General features: G+C 31.2%; 3 protein-coding genes across 5 annotated transcripts in view; 2 read left to right on the top strand and 1 right to left on the bottom strand.

The window, feature by feature from the left end:
- Window positions 1-996: 996 nt before the first annotated feature.
- Window positions 997-5,368, bottom strand: LOC108917512 (zinc finger protein ZPR1). 2 transcript variants are annotated; one of them, XM_018724145.1, is made up of 8 exons: window positions 5,206-5,368; window positions 4,847-4,966; window positions 4,546-4,798; window positions 4,337-4,494; window positions 4,012-4,285; window positions 3,660-3,820; window positions 3,334-3,609; window positions 997-1,167 (listed from the first exon to the last, which is right to left on the bottom strand). In XM_018724145.1, exons 2-8 carry the CDS (start codon window positions 4,943-4,945, stop codon window positions 1,045-1,047), a joined length of 1,344 nt encoding a protein of 447 aa, XP_018579661.1. In that variant the 5' UTR covers window positions 4,946-4,966; window positions 5,206-5,368; the 3' UTR covers window positions 997-1,044. The 2 variants fall into 2 exon arrangements, with proteins under 2 accessions (XP_018579661.1, XP_018579660.1); XM_018724144.1 differs by lacking the exon at window positions 5,206-5,368 and having other exon boundaries at window positions 4,847-5,015.
- Window positions 5,369-5,960: 592 nt separating this feature from the next.
- LOC108917515 (H/ACA ribonucleoprotein complex subunit 3) lies at window positions 5,961-7,135 on the top strand. The gene is made up of 3 exons (XM_018724148.1): window positions 5,961-6,087; window positions 6,145-6,187; window positions 6,244-7,135. Exons 1-3 carry the CDS (start codon window positions 6,037-6,039, stop codon window positions 6,339-6,341), a joined length of 192 nt encoding a protein of 63 aa, XP_018579664.1. The 5' UTR covers window positions 5,961-6,036; the 3' UTR covers window positions 6,342-7,135.
- Window positions 7,136-7,712: 577 nt separating this feature from the next.
- The window catches only part of LOC108917532 (serine/threonine-protein phosphatase 2A 56 kDa regulatory subunit gamma isoform), a 36,677-nt gene continuing 23,906 nt past the window's right edge, over window positions 7,713-20,483 (top strand). Inside the window, exons 1-3 of one of the 2 annotated variants that reach the window (XM_018724175.2) lie at window positions 7,713-7,993; window positions 8,118-8,168; window positions 8,987-9,155. In XM_018724175.2, coding sequence (XP_018579691.1) covers window positions 7,991-7,993; window positions 8,118-8,168; window positions 8,987-9,155 — 223 coding nt within the window. In that variant the 5' untranslated portion in view covers window positions 7,713-7,990. Of the gene's footprint in view, window positions 7,994-8,117; window positions 8,169-8,535; window positions 8,929-8,986; window positions 9,156-20,483 lie in introns of those variants that run through there. The other variant, XM_018724176.2, reaches the window with a different exon arrangement.

Genomic DNA, 20,483 nt, shown 5'->3' with positions numbered 1-20,483 from the left:
GAACATATTTGTATATTGTTGAAATTTAATGCTGGTTCAGTATTAGTGTTTTATATATTTATTTTTTCATTCAATAATATTTTTAATTTTATTACCATGTAATGGTTTGCATTGTACTTATAATTAAAAGCTTTATATTAATAAACTTCTTAAATAAATCACAGAGTTTTCCAGTAACCCTATCTCAGAACATTGATTGTGATTGTCCGAGTATCCTTGAGTAAGTTCTTCAAGATTTTCTTGTTAAATATACATGAACTTTTCATATTCGGCTTGTTTATCACTGCATAAACATAATACGGTGAAAAATTAAAAACAAATAATTACTTATTAAAAATTTTATTTTATAAACAAAAAATAAACATATTGGTAAAGTCTTTCCAATATCAATTGAAGAACCAAGAGGTTGACAGTATGTACCAGATTTGGTCGCGGACGCAGCAACTCGGCATTGACATATTTGAAAATCTTGTTCCCATATTTATTTAGCCACACCCATATACAGGTCTGGTCGAACTAAACGTGCAGCTGGTAGAAATGTATACCCCCAGTTGAAGAATGCGACCCGGACAAACAAAATACAAACACAGCTGTATTGGGCCACTGGGCAATAAATCTCAGCTGTTGACAAGTGACTGATAAATTGCCCAGCAGTGCAGTGCAGCAAAATGCAGAATTTGGTGTGATGTGTAATATAATAATAATATTACAACATGGCAATATTACATCAGTATAATAAAATTGTTCGAGGACATAAATAATTAAAATATGTTGTTGGCCAAATGAACATATAATAGAAATTGTCTACACATTATATACAAATTATTATTATTTTTTACTTTTAGCAGGAAACTTTTTTAGGGACGTTTATGAAACTCATTAAATTTTATTGCCAGGCATTTTTTTACATGTTCAACTGCCTTCGGAAAGACTATATTGATGATTTATTTCCTAATATCCCATTTTATATTCTAACAAGGTATTAAAACATCTTTCTACTTTAATTCATTTTTAATTTTTTAATATACAAATTATAAATTGCAATCACGCAGTTTCATAATTTTCTGTTTTCATATCATTTAGTCCTAAATCATCATTTTGTTCGAATGATCTCTGATAGTGTGTTATCCTCAAGCCTTCATCAGTTTGGTCATCGTCTCTCATACTCTTAAATAAAAGTTAGAAATTAGTTATCAAAAGTGTATTAAAAACGGGTTATTTTAAGATACATTCCGATAACAAATTTTTGAGATTTATGAAAAAATATTAATTAATTATTAGATACATTCTGTCAAAAAAGTATCTGGAATTTTTCAATAAAACGATATATTCAATTAATTAGTCATTAAAATTTATTTTGTCTCCATCAAAATAGGCTCCATTTGAAGCAGTACACTTTTTCCAGCAAACAACCCAGGCGTTAAAGCACTTTTTAAACGCAGATTCCGGTATAGGCTTCAACTCTTTCAGCGATATTTGTTTTAGTCGGTCGAGCATGCGGTGGTAAGCATTTCTAGGCCAGACTTCCTATTCTGGTCCGGGTTCGATCCCTGGCATCGGCACTGGCAATGTTAGTGGATAATGGGTGTTTGTCCGCTTTTTTCAAGTGTAGCCCCCTTCCGCACAGCCTTTGGCTTTGGATTTGGACGTTGTCTCATTTCTGTGGTGTGTTTTATGTTTATCGACCCGAAACATGTTCCACAAAGTGGTAATTTGAGGTTGAGAAAGAGGAAAAGTCATAAGGAGACATATCTGGCGAGTGAGGTGGCTGTTCGATGACATCCCTTGACTTTTTGGTCAAAAATTTATTCACAATTATCTCTTTGTGTGATGGTGAATTATCGTGGTGCAAAATCCAGGAACTGTCCTTCCATAAATCTTGTCATTTGCAGATAATATTCTTTGTTGACTATTTCTCCACCTGGAAGGAATTTTGTGTGGACAACACCATGGTAGTCAAAGAGAACAGTTTGATTTTTGATCGATATTGACAAGGTTTTTTTGGTTTCGGCTCATTAGAAAAGCTCCATTCCAAAGCTTGTTGCCTCGTTTGCATGTCAAACTTGTAAACCCATGTCTCGTCATCCATTATGGTCACAGGGTTCGTAGCGGGCGGGAAAAGTCAGGGAATCCGTTACTCTTCATAAAAAACAGGAAATAGTCAAGAGAATTTTTAAAATATTCATGAAGTCAGGGAATTTGATGTTTGCAAAGGGAAATTTTGTGAAAGCCGGCCCTGGGTTCTTGAAAGAGAAAACTATTTGTGATTTTGAAACGTTCTAAGGGTATAAAAAAGATTATGGAGTCCAGTCAAGAAAAAATTTAATGCATAAACACCAATTAGTATGTAAAAATGAACAAGTGACCTGGATTTTTTTTATAAGTCAGGGAAAACCTGGGAAAGTCAGGGAATTCTTTATTACTTGAACTATTAACCCTGGATGATGAATGTTGAGTCCAAATTAGCACGTTCAAGTATGTCTTCAGCAACATGTTTGTGACGATCTTTTTGAAGAAAATTCAGCTCTTCTGAAATCAGCTATGCTGCGACGCATCCAAAACATCGACTAAAATGGTGCAAACTGATTCATGAGATTTGTTTAGTTCATATGCCAGCTGTCTCAAATTATAATGATGGTTTGCAAGCACCAGTTCCTTCGCTTTATTGACGTTTTCTTAAGTTAAAGATGTTGAAGGACGACCAAATCAACCACTTCTCGACCATATTTGAATTCATTGTACCATTCGTATGCTTGAGTTTTTGATAAAACTGAATTATTGAACATCTTTCTCAATATTTTCAACGATTCAGCACAAGAAATTCCATTGGTAGAACAAAATTTAGGTAAACTCTTTGTTCAATAACTATCGATAGAAAAAATAGTGAAACACACTTCAGGTGGACTAACAAAATTAACGGCTGTAAAAAACTACTTAACAGATTGCGTTCAATCTTCCGTCAGAGTAGAGTATCTTTCCATAAAAAAAATTTAAATCTATGCAGAATTTGACAAATTCTGGATAATTTTTTGACGTAATGTATGCCAACAGTTCTAGGCTGTCTGAGCCCAGAAGGCAGCAATATCAACGTGATCAGATCTAAGAAAAGGCGCCTCAAAAATAAAAGAGAATTTGTTGCTTAAACTATTACAATAAGGATTTCTCCTTTTCCCTTGCAATGACCCCTGGATTCTGACAGCCTACAAACGTGAAAATCTGTGGGCAAGTGTCAGCTCCCACTCTGATTTATCTGTTAGCATATTTTATAAGCTCTATGGGATAATTTCACCTACACCGCAAAATTTGTTCCTTAAAAAGCAAAAAAATACTAACTTGTATATAACTATTCCCTGCGGGGTCATCAAGTACGATAGTAACTGGTAACTCCCCTTCCAATATTTCATCAAACTTTTTTATAAACTCCTCAAATTTCCGTTTCGATTTAGGCTCTTGGGAGTCGCCAAACATATATAAATACGAATTTTGTGGGTCACATAATTGCTCTTGTATGGCTTTCAGTAAACCTTCCACTGTCGTAAAGCGTCCTCCTAACGCATGAGGCCCCACTTCTAGTTGTAACTGTGGAATTTTTAAACTACATGTTTCCGACTAAAAAGGTTTATATACAATATTTTGAAAGATTTGGTATCAAATAAAACCTTTAATATATCCCTGGAAAAGTCATCTTTGCTATTTACATCCACTTCTATTCGTAATCCTTTCTCTTCGATTCCGCTACCAGACTTAACTTCATTTGTCCGGTGTCCACAAATGTCGCAGGTCGTCGCCATAATAACAACTTCTTTAAAATGGGGAATATCTAGATTTTTTATAAGGTGCATACAAATATTTAAAATTTAAACTGAAAAGTCAAAACTGAATACGTAAAATTTTTTTGGTATTAAAAATAATTTAAATAACTTTTATTGCTCTTTAATGCAGCACTCAGTTAATGCAATATTTTTTTTACCCCCTTAAATAGAGCCAATTCATCGGATTCAGAAAGGATACTTGTCATTTTCATATTTGTAGTGCAAGGAGATCCGCAGTTAGAACAGTTGGTAGGAAACTTTAAAACTTCCCCTTCTAACTCTTCTAAAGTATATCCTGATATCGGATGTAAAATTGCACTCTCCTTTTCTCCCGTAATTTCTTCTTTTGTGAATATTCCTACTTCATGATCCTGTTCTTTGTTTCTGGTAAAGTAATGTACCTTACACCGTTCATCGTTTTTTGGAGCATTTGGATTCTCTATAAAACTGTTGCCTGACATGTCTTCTAAAATCTGAAAAGTAACAGATATTATCTTGTATTAAATATAATAATTTACACATACCAGTGTAAACGGTTCTTCTAAAGTTTTCAATTTTTGTAATTTATTTATAACCTCATCTATTTGAGTTGCTATATCTGGATGCTGTATTCTTCTAACTGGTTGATCCTGCTCTAAACCCATGATAATTCGATTTATAATGCCCTCAACAGTAGTTACCTCTGAATTAAATTAAGATTACTTTTAACTAATAGGATTATTACACCTCTTACCTCCTTTTTGGCTTTCGGATGGTATTTCGAAATCTATTTCAACCAATTTAATACTTGCATAATCACTTTTAACAATTTGTCGATTTAAATCCCTTTCCGATTTTACTGTAAGAACGAATTTTACACCTTTATCTGATATAGGTGCACCAGATTGTATCTCGTTGTTTTGATATCCACATTGATCACAAGTGAAGGACATCAACACCACTTCTTTATAAAAAGGTATTTTAGTTAAAAGTAATCTGGTTAAACCCTAAAATGTTCAAATTAACTATAAATACTATTAGGGTTTTTTACTTACAGTAGCATGACAGTTCATACACAGAGATTCAATCTCCGTTGCCTCTGGGTCGGGATCATCAGCATTTAGATTACGAAATAATGGTTTATTTGTTCCCATTTTGACTTCACTATTCTTAACCTATAAAATAAACATAACCTTCAAACCACGACGAAACTTTTCGGAAATCCGGTGATCATTGAAAGTGTACGCAGATAGAGAAAAAATAATTCTAGCTTTGTGGACCCTAAAAGTGAACTCGCCATAATGCAGTGGAACCGTGATCGTGATAATTCGATCAGCGAGCTCGACAAGTGAATTATGCTCGTTTCCACCAAATGTCTTAGAGATTTCTTAACGCTAAGGAAAGAATAACTTACGCTAAGTAACGCTTTTGATTTCCATCTAACTTTTATTTTTCTTGACTATTAATTTTAGGGGGTCAACACATTCAGGAATCAGGGCCATCCACCAAGGCCGTTAAAGTACTTCTTTAACGATCTTGGGCATGCACAAGAAATATGTATATCTAAAATTTGCGCTGTTTGCTGTTTCATTCCCTGCTTACGAATTTCGATTGTTGGAAATCATTCCAGAATTTTATTTGTTATAATGCCTCATCCGGTGCAATGAGAAAATACATCAACCATTTATGAGATCAAGTGCAAATATTATATTCAATGAAAAAAATGCAGGAAGAGTAATATGAACTTACTAGAAAAAGCTAATGTATTCGAAAATGTAAATAGTGGATAAAAAATATATCTACTCTGTTAAAGAATAATTATATGTAGTTGACGAAAATTAACTTGTAAGCTCTCTAGTAATGTAAACATATAATTTTTCTTTTTTCAAAACTCGTAAGTCCATGAGCCTAATTAGGAGTAAACGGAGTAAATTTTTTATACACACCTAAAGTTAGATATGTGCCTAAAGTGTGTTTTGGTACCGACAGAGAACGTTTTAGAACGGTTCAAATTAGTCGACCATTCCATTCATAAGAACGTGTAAGTCTAGACATATTGACAATACCGTTGGGTAACTATTTTCAGCTGTTCTAGGGCTATCCACTGAGAGCAGAACCAAAACAAGCCTTTTCAATCTATAATTCTTCTGTATTATTTTCTGTGTTCTGTTAATTCTGTGATCATCAATCATCATAACATAACCTCAAAATAACACGCCAGCTGAAGAGAAGATAAAATCAAAAAATGTATCTGATGTATTATTTAGAAAATGGGAAACGAGTATATACCTTAAAGGTGTGTAAATATTGTAAGATATTTGAAAAATATACATTTCATATACATTATTTTCAGAAAACGGATCCTTGGGGAAATCCTACAGAGTCTGCTCATCCAGGTACTATATTTATACCATTTTTGATTTTAAAAGATTAACAGCAATTTTAATTTCAGCTCGGTTTTCACCTGAAGATAAATATTCCAAACAAAGAATAATAATTAAATCACGATATGGGCTTTTAAAGACACAAAAACCGGAACCTGTTTATTAGAAAAGTGGATTGTAGTATGTAGAAAAATATACATATTTCCAACAAAAGGCTTATATGTGGAATTATCATGTCAAATTATATGTATACAGTTTTATTTACACACTTGTGACGAGTTTATAAAAAGATTTTAGTTTTAATTTAGCTGCAACTTTACCTTAATCTTAATCCTAATATTTTTACTTTGTTTATAAAAATTTGGTCTTAACCTAATTAAGAATTGGTAATTCAAATATTACAGACTTTTGCACTTGCATACTTGTCGTGGTATTAGTCTTAATCTAAGAAGTTAAAAGATAGGAACTTTCAAAAGACTATTCTTTAAGACGTTAATCTTTAAAACTATGACTTGGTCAGGATTTTTATAAACGTGCACATTGAAATCTGTAGATTTCACTTCTTAGGGTAAAGACTATGGCTAAGTTAGGACCAAGACCTTTTTATAAACTTACCACCATTTCATTAATTACAATTTTTTTATTCATCTGTTTACTATAGTAGGTATTGTGGATTATAATACATAATTATGTATGTATATGTATCAGTAACATCTATGATTTAAATGTTTTGTGAAATAAGTACTGTAAAACTGTGCAGAATTGTATTATAATCAATTATTAAGATCATGTTGATTAAATCTTTCTTTAAAATTGTGCATTAATAATAGCAGGGTATGAATTTTATAGGTGTTCAGCCCTTTTAAAGAACTCATAAAAATATTTGTCTGTACATACTAATTGTAAGTATAAAGCTAAATGTATGTAACAATATATTTCAATAGATATTTTCTAATAGAATTTTTTTTATATTATTTGAATCCTTGATTTTAAAAACAATCTGACTAATAAATGAATGTTTTTTACTGTTCCAAGAAAGAAAAATTGTTTTTCATGTAAGTATACATACTCGTATTCATGTCAAAAAGCAGAGTAGCATATTAAATCGTGAATTATTAATAATTTGTTGTGTATGTTTTTTTGTTTTCTGTTCTGTTTATTATAACTTTTATTTAGCTAGTTTTGTAGAACGTAAATGATTTTTGTTAAAGGAAAATTTCATTTCTTTACATTTTTTTGAGCAGGTATGTCATTCTACTGTTTTGTACTAGTTATACAAATTACAATTGATATTGGTCTAATTATTCTTTTTGTGGTTTCCTATACCAATGAGTTATCTGTATGTCGTTATCGTTATTGTCGTTAATCGGTAGCTACCCCGAGAAAAAAAATGATGGTACGCCACTGCGACAATGTATCCTTATGAAGAGTCAAAAAAGAAACCCCACCAGAAAAGAAATACCACGTGACCAGTCTTATCCAATTATCGTTCAATTGACGTCTCGGTAGATGTCGCGCGGTTCGTTTTCTGTAGTAATGTCCGGTCCGGTGTGTCTTTTAACCCCAGTGTAAATTATAGCTTTTAATTAATTCCGAGTTAAGTGTTTTAATTATCTGAGTTTGTTAGTCTGAAGATAAGAGTTTGATATAACTAAGTAATGTGATGTATCTACAATAAATCTATCCGCTAACACAAGTAAAAGAATGTTTAGTTGATGCCGTGGCCATTCATGTTTTGTTAATTTATTATTATAATTAAAAGTGTGTTAACGTTATTTGTAGTTCATTAGCGTTATAGTGTCTGTACTGTCGGAGATGGTTAGTATATGATTTTTAATTACTCGAATTGTGCCTGTTACGGGTCTAGTTACTTATGAATGTCAAATAGGTTAGTGTGTTCCCGCAAATCCATTGTCAATGAAGGTTTTCAATTTTTTTACAGGATACGAAGAATAAAACAGAAAAGAATCGCAACGGTGACAGCGATGCAGAGGTGAGCAATTATGTTATTTCGTAGCGTTCAATTTATATTATTTTAGATTAAGTTTACGTTACCAGCTATTTTTAGATAAGGAATCTCCGTTTAAATAATTCATGTTTCTACATTGCTACGGTCGGACGTTCGTTAAAAAATTATCGCATTATTTACCGATGTTTTGTTTATAGATTCAGGAATGCTATGTTGTATTTTGTTACATCTAATTTTCCTACAATCAGTTAAGAAGACTGTTACAGATGCTATCCAAATAAATTTTTCACTGTAATAATACGCAATCTATGGGTTGTATTTATACACTTGAAACTTGAAACCGATGTCAGCAGTTGACGCAGTATTGAAACATATTTATTGCAATTAAGTTAAACTAGAAATTGTCAATATGTTTTGTCGCAGACTTTGTTTACGGTAACGCGATAGTGTATTTAATAGTTTTGTTGTTGACCTCTATCTCTATCCACTGGCCGTAGAATTATTACTTTTTTTTTTAACGACGAACCACCACTGACACTAGAAAATATTTGATTTGCTTTATATTTACACTTGCGGCAGTATTTGCGTACGTGATTTGGCCTACGTTTGCGGTTTAATAAAAAAAAAATATTTTAATGAAAATTTCGTGAAATAACCCATTTTTGTAAAAAGTTATTTTAAGAATGCACAACTTTGCAAAACATTACTAGTGCAGAAAGTAGTGGTTATAGTTATGGCTCTAAGTGGTATCTTTCGCAGACGAAAAGGGGGAGTTGTAGAAGGGGTAGTGTTTTATTTATATAGTAAATAATATGTTGGTGATTTTTTTTTACATTTTTTAGCCTAAGACAAATTCTGTCGGGGGAGTCCCTCCACCCACCCCACTTAACAAGTCCAAGCTGACGACTGGTACTGTCGCAGGCCCATTGTTAAAGAAAGACAAGCGACATTCAAGTTCACGATTTAACATTACTAAAAACCGGGAATTGGAGATGCTACCTAATTTGAGAGGTAAATATTGCTAAATTTATAGTTTTTGTTGTGCAAATTTTAGGTTAAGTGCTTAGTAAATAAGTTCAAGTTCATACCAACATAATAATTTCAATTGACTAACTCATTAAACATTTGTCTTAATTATATCTAACCAGACGTACCAAACTTGATTAAATTTAAATTATAAAACCTTTCTTTAATACGCCAAATGAATCGTGATGATACAGAAACGCTTGTTCATCGAAAATCGAGTCTAAAATGTATATTTTTACTGATTAAATACAATACTTTTGAAAATCTTGTTTAAAAATATGCTTTTATTTCTAGTACAGTATATTTTCTTAGTTTTTTTAGGATTATTTGTCGATTACTTTTACAAGGGCCTTTTGAAAAAGGATATTATGCTTTTCATAATATTCCACTATATTTTTAAGTCGCTTTTAATTCAGAATATAAGATTTAAGTTGGGAAATTTTTGTTTTTCAAATATTTGGCAACCACAATCTGGTAAAAGTAGAGATAATATTTTGTCAATAACTTATTTTAGAAATTTTATGTTATCATACAAATACCTACTTAATACCAAGTCGTATAGTTGTAGTAAAAAAACTCGAGTTAATGTTGTTGTTTTTGTTATTAACCTGGTAACGCTGATTGTTAAAAAGGTATATCACCTTCTCATTTTTTAAAAATAATACTAAAATAGTACAAGTGAATAGATTATCATCTTCGATATAACTACGTGTTTGATTCCTTTGTTGTTTTATCAGTAATACTTTAATGTTGTCGCCAATTTAAAACATTTGATTAATCTATTTTTATGTTTGTGCAAGGAACTAGAAATTAATTTAATTTGCCCTCAAAAATGTCTTAACAAATTGCTTTATTTATAAAATATCCTTTACACATTGATGAGCAAAATTAACAGATGCTTTACCAGTTCCAAGATAACTAGGATAAATATAAAACGCATTTATTCTGACCTCATGTGATCATAAAAAGATAAAGATTAACTGCTTTTTCAATTATAAAACGAGTGTTGTCCATAAAATAGCGATGTACCTGACCAAGAGGTATTACGTTAAAATCCAAAATATGATGCTCGACTTTCAGGTTATATTTAAATAACGCCACTAAAAATATTATATTCAGGTAATGTGGTAATAAATAATACATTTTTTAAACTTCAGTGAGACTGAAAACAGTAATAAAAAGTTGGTAAATATTTTTATCTATTTATTCGTGACACATTTAAAAGTACAGAATGTAGTAAATTGCTTGTTCAGAGTTTAATGTCGGATTCTAAATTGCAAACTAACAAAAAATGTTGCTAAAAGCATGTGTTGGGACATGCTTAGTTTTCGAAATAAAGCTTGAAATAAAGTTTTTTAATTTACAAAGAACCAGATGAAGTGATTTTATTCAAACGTATAATGTAATTTAAATTGTTGATAGTCCACAAACAAAGGTGTGGTACAGTTATTCACATACAGGGGTGAAATTATGGAAAAAGTACATAAATGTATTCTTACTGCGTGTTACTATTTATTTAAATAAATGATAATATGATTGACTATGATTGTTTAACTAATTATATGTAGTTAAAAATGCCAAAATATCATTATGTTTGTAATAAAAATTATTTTTCAAATAATCATGTTATCTGTGATTGAAGTAAACTATTATATTTACATGGTTTTCCTTGACTGTTTTCTCTTTTTGCTTCATAAAATAAACTGCACATTTTCATTAAGAACTTTTGAACATCCCGTATCACGAAATCAGTGTTTTTGTGCACGTTTATAGGAAAAATTTTTTCTGGTGTCATTAGAGTTAGGCCAAGCCTATTAGTTACACTCTGAATATTATAAAAATTGATATATATCACTAAAATATAATCGATTATCTACTCATATGTAAATATACGAGTTAAAATTAAAAGTGACCTTACCTCACACTTTAGATAATTATAATATATTACCAATAAAATTAGTTTAGTGAATATTTTCTACCTATTCTTTTAAAAATTTGCTTGTTTCCTTTGTCTAGAACAGTATGAAGGCAGTATAAAACATTTTTTATAAGATATTTTTTGTTTAACAACATTCAATTGTTTTTTTATATATTTAAGCTGGCAAAAAATTTGCAAGAACTTTGCTCTTTACCATTTTTTGTTGTGTTTTATGAATGACCTTGTACACAATTTTGCACTAAGTATGTTTATTTGGATATTTTATCATAAGTGAAAACATTTAAAAAAGCCGCCTTTAAAATTACAAAAAAATATATATATCCCTTAATCAATCCTTTTGGCACAAGGGTTGTTTTAATCAATTTTTAATGTGTTTTCACATAATTAAGTACTGACTATATATTTTTATTTATTGTAGAAGTAGGTTTAATTATGAAATGATAAACGTGTTTTTGTTGTTTCAATAACTACAACAAACACTTAATTATTTTTTAATTTAAAATTAGTCTTAATTCACCCAATGTACATAAATGAATTGAAGGACAGTTTCTACAATATATCGATCAATAAATTGATGTCTAAATTACTTGATACCATTTAGTGATTGTTGTACAAAGAAACGCAGTCTTATCATTTTTCTGTTGAAGTTATAGTTAGCAAACATAAAATAATTATTGCAATTACCTAAGATCTTACTGGTACAAAATAATAGGAAAGTAATTTTTCTGGAATATGCTGTAATAGTAATTTTCAAATTTATGACACTGTTTCCACATTTAATATAATGGTAATTTAATGATGCTCAGAGTAATGGTAACCATAAAATAACAGCGTTTCGGTTCTTCTATTTGTTATTCAACGATTGGAACACTTTCCCGCTATACGGTTTTCTTGCCTTGACAGTTAAGAAAAATGTAATACATGCCTATCAAGATAGTATGTAATTATAAATATTTTTATTGCAATCTGTTATCTATTCACTAATTAAATTCAAACGAGGAGTAAAATCTAATTGTAAGTTCATTCTGTGTAGAAGAAAAGATCAAGTCGAAAAGCAATTATTTTGATCCAATGATACGAAATTATTCTGAAAATGTCCTAATCATGCAAAAACTCGAAGTAAATTAATTTTGAATGTTGCACCGTTCTATAAATATTCCAAACGATTTTCCCGCCTTTCCCATGGCACTGCAAAGAATTCAGTGATGACAAACGAGATACATTCCAAATGATTTAGTCAGATGGCTCATTCAATGCTCAGTACTTATTTGTGTAAGTATACCTACGTTCATTGGTACATATTTTTGGCGATTGAATACTCTTGATCTTAAAAAAATCATTTTGAGGAAATGTGTCAACCTTTCTTTTTTTAATAAACAAACATTAACAAACGCAAGTGTGTTTTAGAGAAAATAGGTATGCTTCACCTAACATTCCATGACTAACAAACTACTATTCTCTGTAGTATCACAAATGCATAATTAAAATATTTTTTTAATTATATGAGATTTCACTTTCACCTGAGTTAAATATAAACCTATACTAATTCAGGTATAATTACTGGCATTTATAAAAATGCTTGGTCTAAAAATACTTCAATAGTAGACGGTCTAATAATACATTGTACAAGGACTTTTGTCGCAGCCTTTTTGCATGAATGTTATTTACTAACATGTAAAATTGTCCACAACAAATTATAATACATAATTGATTTAATTTATCTTCTTCCAGAAAGATTTTGAATGAAAAAATACATTTTTATTAAGTCCAACAGTGTAAGATTATAGCTGCCAATAAAATTAGGCTGATCAATTATTTAATACTTAGCTGAATTTTAAATTTGTTTGTTTATTTAGAGACGCATTGCAACAATTTACATAGGTATGTTAACTACATAAGAATTGTAAATTGTAATGTAAAAGAATATTAAATTAATAAATTCATTATTTGTGTATAATGGTTAAGCAACGTTTGTAATCAGCGATTAGGATGGTCACACCAATTAAAATTTTAATTATTGAATAAATTATGGAAATTTATCTTAACTCTTTATTTAGATTTCTATGTTTATGGAATTATTGTACACTTTAGATGTCGTTTGATTCTGTCCACCTAGTTATTTCAACTATTACCATCACCTGGTCATACGTAACTCGATAAGTTGTTGCATCAAATTAAAATATTACAATTTTAATTTCATTATGACAAATTAATTTTTAAAAATGCATATGAACAACCAAAACCCCAAATGAATATTATACTTTAAAAAATTACAGTAAACGTTTCCATTTTGACAAATGTTGAAAATGACGATAAGCGTATTATGATTGGAATTTATTGTACCTGTAACCACAACTGTGAAAGAGCATGTCATATATTTGTATGAATATCCTGAAAAAAAATTAGATCGAAATTTGTTTGAATTTTGAGCAGTCGAGAAACTAAAAATAACTATGAGTATGGGATTAAAACTCCAATATGTTTTATCGTAACATATGATGGTAATAGTTTAAATAACTAGGTAGATTTCACAGGGTCTAACGACACTTAGAGTGTACAATAATTCAATGAACATAGAAATCTAAATAAAAAATTTAGATAAATTTGGAACGAATACACTGAAGATCAATTTTTCAAGACAAAACATCTGAATCTGGTTCGGGCTGAGGCAGTACAGTATTGGGAGTCATGAAGGCCTGCAAAAAATGTAATAAAATTTCCAGGGTTGTATTTAAAAAAATGAAGTTGATGATTGTTCTGGAGAAACGAAACATTACATATAAAAATTGATTATGCCATTCGATAGAGGGCAAAAAGATGTCATGAGAAAGTGTCCTTTTTTGAAACAAGGCTGAAATGAAACAAAAACTTTTTTTTTTTAGTATTTCGAAAACTAATCATATTAGCCTTGATTTTTCAGAGACATAATGTTGGTCCCCTGATTATGCAACTTTGCCCACATTTAAGCTAGTTTGTAGATATCTCTTACCGTTTCCGAGATCCTTGTAGTGACAAGCAAATTTGTAACAGCTTGTATATTGTGTAAATTCCTTTCTTTATTTTTTTTTAAGGCAATAAAAAATTTAAATCTATTGATCCAGTCTATCGATTAAAGCCTCTGTTAGGTATTGATATTGTGATACGAGTATAATTGTCATAAAAGAACAACCCTGTGTAAAGGGGTGGTAGTTGAGACATCCATTTAGGTATTAAATAATTTTTGCATTAACCCCAGCAGCACAAACATATTGAAAAAATATTTTTCCCACATATTGTCCAAATATTGTAAACGGCAGATTAAAAAATTAAACATTAATCTGCTAGTTGCATATTGGACCTTTGTAGAAATTATATCGATTCATACATTGAACGCCTGTTTTTACCAATTTCGGCTAAATCTTCCAAATATTGGGCCTAGATTCAATATGTTATTTATATGCCGCCAATATGGGACCCATATTATTGCTATTGGGGAACGGTGTATCATTTTAGCTTATGCTATTACTCTAAATTTAGGAGAAAATACATTGAGGTTGGCGTGGACGAAATCACGGTTATTATTAAAGTTAATGATAGACCAGCTTCGATAGAGTTGTATAATTAAGCGCCTATTTTGAAGAAACCATGGTAGCGAATGTGGTAAAATGTATGAGTGTTTCAATGCTACGTTAGCTCATGCAGGGTAACGATAAAACCGCATGCATTTCAGTCGGTATGCACCAATAAATTTAAATTAATTATAATTATTGGAAATTTTCACACTCTTTTCTCTCAGATTCACTTTTACCTGTTAAAATTGGGCCACTTGTACAATACAATGTAACACATTTCAAATGAAAACCTTGTAAAAAATAGTTATTTATGATACAAGTGTTAAAAGTGGCATTTTATTTTGTGAGTGAAGATGATTAAAAAACGAGTGTAGCGAGTTTTTTAACTTCACGAACAAAATAAAATCACTTCTATTTTTTCTACAAAACAATCGGAAGAACTTTAAACTCAATAAAAATAAGAAAATCAAAAAATACCACACAGATCACAGTGTTTATGAACCAAAATTTTCGTAGCAACCAGTACTTTTAACACTAGTGTTAAAAGTAACTTACTTTTAACACGCGTGTCAAAAAATGACATTTTTAACATCAAAAACGACAATTAAAAAGCCCATTTTTAACAGTTTTGTAGAAAAATACATTTGTTGTCTGTGGTTTTATTTTGAAAGATAGAGCATAAAAAATAATAAGGCTTGCAGGGAAATTACTCCCAAAACGTTTAAGAACTTTTATGAAAAAATTGAGAAGCGATGTAACAAATGCATATAATTAATGCAATTTTTATGTAAGTTTCTGTGGTTTATGTCATTATTTGTAATTTGTTATTCATGATTATAATTAAATGTTTAATCTGTTAATATTTAATAATTATTGTTTAATTTGAAATTGATTATTAAAAAGAGCAAATTAGTGAACATTCTAAGCGTTTATTTAATTTATTTGTGACTCCATAGGTCGCTTTCTTCATTTAGGAAAAACAGAAATAGTAAAAACCATTAATATAAACTTTATAATTAGTACAAACCTTACTGAGTGAAAAAATGCTAAGCAATTTTTGTCAAATATGACGACGAAAAATATAAGAAGGCTTTGTTAACCGAGAATAAATTCAAATGTCATGTGAGATTGAGTTTTTTAAGCTCTATACAGGGTGTCCCGAAATGAATGCAACAAAATTTGGTTATAGATTCTTAAGACAAATTTAGGGGACCCGTATTCTTTATTTTTGCCAAGTGGCCACCTCGTTCGGAGTTACAGCCCCCTGAAATCTGCCCCTAAAAATAGTCTTTTTTATATCTCGGAACCCTGTACTTCGAGAATCACTAAATTTGGTACACAGAGATTTTATGACATGCGGAATCTGATAGTGTTATACTTTTTAACGGGGAACCCTCTTAAGACACTTTTTCCTGAGTCCCTTATCTTTGTAACCAAAAGAACGCATATTTGAATTTCTTAAAAATTACACAGCCACACAAAAAAAAAGTTGGGTATACTTTTTATGCGACATATATTTTTCGTAGTAATTTGGCCTCCTGAACACGAATCTGGGGTCAGAATTGGCCCATCACGTCACAATTTTTTCCTAACCTCAAAAAACTTGTGAAAAATAGTGAAAATTGATGAAAATTTACTGGGAAAATTTGGAAAAAAATTTATTTCCACATCAAATAGTACATTTTTATGTAAAAGACTCTGCTGAATTCAAATCCACTGTCAGAATTGAGCTAGAACGTGTGGTTTTTTTTCTAACCTCAAAAAACCGAGCAGGAATCGCTATTTTCAAATTCTGAGCGGATTTTGACCAGATTTTGTATAAAGGGGTTTTTTGGGTCGCTGATTACGAATATGAATTCACATTGTAAAAATTCAAGATGGCTGATCCAATATGGCGGGTGTACTTTTTTGAAATCCACCGATTTCAGTAAAATTTGGCATCATAAGGATTGCTGGTTGATCTCACCTTCATTAATCACACATCTGGAGCCAGATTTTCATAAATCAAGGTAAAAGATTCCACTCCGTCTAAAAATGTGACTTCGCTTAAAAAAATGACTTAAGGACTCTACACATGTAATGATGTGTAGTGTGATGTGCTTGTTTCCATGGGACAAGACAAAAAAGTTTCTACTTTATTCTTTCATTTATTTAGTCGTGCATGGGCTTATGGTTTTCCAATCAGATTTTTTTAACTACTATGCAGTTTTCCTATGGCATTTAGATGCTTTTATTTCTTAATAATTTTAAAGTTCAAGGAAAAGGACACATTACTGCCACACAGCACATCACTGCATCTGCTTATGCCTTCAATCTAAAAATGTGACTTTGCCGAAAAAATGCCGCCTACTCGGCCTAAAATTATGACTCTGCCTACAAATTTTACCTTGATTTATGAAAATCTGGCTCCAGATGTGTGATTAATGAAGGTGAGATCAACCAGCAATCCTTATGATGCCAAATTTTACTGAAATCGGTGGATTTCAAAAAAGTACACCCGCCATATTGGATCAGCCATCTTGAATTTTTACAATGTGAATTCATATTCGTAATCAGCGACCCAAAAAACCCCTTTATACAAAATCTGGTCAAAATCCGCTCAGAATTTGAAAATAGCGATTCCTGCTCGGTTTTTTGAGGTTAGAAAAAAAACCACACGTTCTAGCTCAATTCTGACAGTGGATTTGAATTCAGCAGAGTCTTTTACATAAAAATGTACTATTTGATGTGGAAATAAATTTTTTTCCAAATTTTCCCAGTAAATTTTCATCAATTTTCACTATTTTTCACAAGTTTTTTGAGGTTAGGAAAAAATTGTGACGTGATGGGCCAATTCTGACCCCAGATTCGTGTTCAGGAGGCCAAATTACTACGAAAAATATATGTCGCATAAAAAGTATACCCAACTTTTTTTTTGTGTGTGGCTCTGTTATCAGTCGCCTAGAAAGCCATTGAATTTAGAAACTTGTCTGTCTTGATATTTTTTTCGTAAACCAAACGCAATGTTTTTGAGAAAAATGGCGAATCACGATATGCAATCAATCACATTTTAACATTTTTCTCAAAAACTGCGTTTACAAAAAAAGTATCAAGACGCAAAAAGTTTCTAAATTTAATGGTTTTCTAGCGGATTAATAATTTTTAAGAAATTTAAATATCAATTAGGGCAAGCGGTATTTGCATACAAGAGAATAAACAATAAATAAACGTTTCGATGTTTTCATATTTGCGTTCCGGTTTATATTATTTTGTTTGACCCCGGCTTCCTTCCACCCTGAACTTTCGAGTCCATTACATTTTACGTCTCGTTCTCGCCCCATTTCGCGTTTCTATTGTATGTATTGTTCTGCGGTAAGGGGGAGGGAGCGCGTCAACGTCTTCTTGGGGTTAACAGGTGAACTGTGCGCACGCGTCTTTAACCTCGCTCGGCGATTAATCCATATCGTCGGGTTTATCATATGTGACGTTGCCAAGTCTACGGTTCACGTCCGATTTATGGGGAAATATTTCCAGTATAAAAATTCTAGACGATGCATGCATCGAACTTCCCGAATTGTTTAGAATGCGTATAAACATGCGTTTTTGTTATATTATAAATTTGATGACGGCTGTTGAATTAAATATGTAAAAATTAAATTTGAAACAAAAAACTTGGAAAAAGTTGAACTTGCTAATGTTTAATTGCCATGGTTACCAAAGTTACTGTTTCTGATTAAAAAAAAGGAATAATTCTATATTCCATATAGTTCTTTTTGCCCATTGGCTAACAGAGGAAAATAAACATGTATGTCTGCGTCTTAAAATCATTGGTGGCATTCAAGAAAATCTACTTTAAAATAACATTGTAACATTGCAAAAACACACTTGCAAAACAGTGTTTACATATATTTAATAATTCTTGATGAAGTTGCTCAAGAAATTGTCACAATTTACAATTTGATATATTTCTCACGTTACAGTGAATTGGCCAACATATTTAGAGGGTAATATAAAAAAGTAATACAGTTTTTGCAATGGATCATAAGCCTATCGTCTTTTGTTTTTGGGCGTCAAACAGGGCATCAAAAATGATTTTTTACAATTAAATTTTTGTCCATTTCAAAAAAACTACATTTTATTGAAATTTGGTACAAGTTAGTTTCTAATACAAAGTCAGTGCTGTAAACCTTTGACCATTGCCTAGAGGTCGTTATGTACTATCTCTTGCACTGATATTTGACGGCATAGTTTTTTTTTAGTGTATGTCTTGTGTGACAATGTACAATTTTAATATACCTAAAAAACGCACTATGTTGTAATCGTTGTAAACGTATCGTTTTTCTAGGAAATACGCAATTGACTGCCCCACAGTCTACTAGCATTTATTCCTTAATCTATAGCGTGGATGAAAATAAACCGATTTAGATCAATTTACTTTAGTATATTTGTATTGCTCTTTATACTCCGCGGTCGAAATTATAAAGAGTGACTAAGACATAATATAAAAACACTATTACCATAATGCGTATAAAATATAAAATGATTTTTATACGGTTCAATATTATTTATCTTTGTGCCGCTCGCTACGCACTTCGATAGAATCTATAATCGTCTAGAGACCGAGTTACACTGAACGTCGATCTATATTTTATCTCTGTCTTTTGCACTTGGTAGGGAATAGTGAAATGCTTTTTTAGTGGGTGTACACGGACTTGATTTAACCCGTCCTGAGAAACGTCATAGCATAAGCGTAGACGAGGGGTCTAATTCCATGGCTATAATAAATTTATAAATTAAAAAAACACAATTGGGACGTTTTAAAATGCTGTAATAATTAAAATGGATCAAAGTGCCTGTTATAGCAAACCGTACAAAATATTAGATGTTATGTTTTATTATCTTTTTTCATTATTTTCTATATCTTGTTGCCTTTTACGCAGACACGCCAATGGATTTTCGTTCCCGGCACGCTTCATCCCCCTTACTAGTCCAAAAGCTAGCGATGAATCACTCTCTACAATTTCTACCGTATAGTATAAGTAGTTACAGATCTTCAACAACAAAAAAAACTAATAATAATTTAATAGAAAAAAAATTTTTTGAAGGTTACATTTTTAAGGAAGTTAAAATTTTACCGAGGTAACTTGATCTAAATCAGTATACAGGCTGTCTACTATAAGAGAACCACTCCTATGTATCTCGCTTAATACTCGATGCACGTCAAAATTCTTATTAAAGGCAACCTGTAGTATATCGCATGATAGAGGAAAAAACGAGCAATTTTTAGTAGCCACAGCCTGCTTCGATGACAATTTTTTTTTTGCCAGCGTAGAGGGCGCAGCAAATTACATACGATACTTTAAAAATCTTTTTGTACTAGGTGAAAGATATCAATTTTGCCATGAAATTTTATTAAAATAAGATTTCTCTATCTCTTAAAGTAAAAAAATTAGACGTACTTTTCCGTTTTTTTTTTATAATTACTCACAAAGTAGGCCATGGATCTCAAATTTGTTTCTACGAGCATAAAGACCTCAAAAAATGCAACAAAAAAACGTATAAAGATGTTTGACGTGTGTCGTACATTAAGCAAGATACATAGAAGTAGCCCTCTTATAGTAGACAGCCTGTATATTCATCCAAGAAAGTTATCCTTAAAGTATCGCCCATTCGTTTGCGAACACCCTGTAAATTACAGATAGAAGCTGATTGACTTTAAGTCAATGGGTTTTTTTTTCCAGAACCGGTGCGTTTTCAGCTATTGTTTGTTCAAATGTTACATTCTAAAGGCAGGGACACAATGGAAAATATTAAATATAAATGTTTGACACAATGATAATAATT

The sequence above is a fragment of the Anoplophora glabripennis genome, unplaced genomic scaffold (genome assembly GCF_000390285.2).
Source record: "Anoplophora glabripennis isolate ALB-LARVAE unplaced genomic scaffold, Agla_2.0 scaffold57, whole genome shotgun sequence".
Lineage (NCBI taxonomy): Eukaryota > Metazoa > Arthropoda > Insecta > Coleoptera > Cerambycidae > Anoplophora > Anoplophora glabripennis.
The sequence above is the reverse complement of the archived record's forward strand: the minus strand, read 5'-3'. Positions and strand labels throughout refer to the sequence as shown.

Coding starts and splice junctions, on each gene's coding strand:
- LOC108917512 (XM_018724145.1), bottom strand. CDS start 4,945: ATGGGAACAAATAAACCATTATTTCGTAATCTAAATGCTGATGATCCC. Junction 4,799..4,846: donor GTATGAACTGTCATGCTACT/GTAAGTAAAAAA, acceptor TGAACATTTTAG/GGTTTAACCAGATTACTTTT. Junction 1,168..3,333: donor CAGGGAATAGTTATATACAA/GTTAGTATTTTT, acceptor CTTTTATTTAAG/AGTATGAGAGACGATGACCA.
- LOC108917515 (XM_018724148.1), top strand. CDS start 6,037: ATGTATCTGATGTATTATTTAGAAAATGGGAAACGAGTATATACCTTA. Junction 6,088..6,144: donor AACGAGTATATACCTTAAAG/GTGTGTAAATAT, acceptor CATTATTTTCAG/AAAACGGATCCTTGGGGAAA. Junction 6,188..6,243: donor TACAGAGTCTGCTCATCCAG/GTACTATATTTA, acceptor TTTTAATTTCAG/CTCGGTTTTCACCTGAAGAT.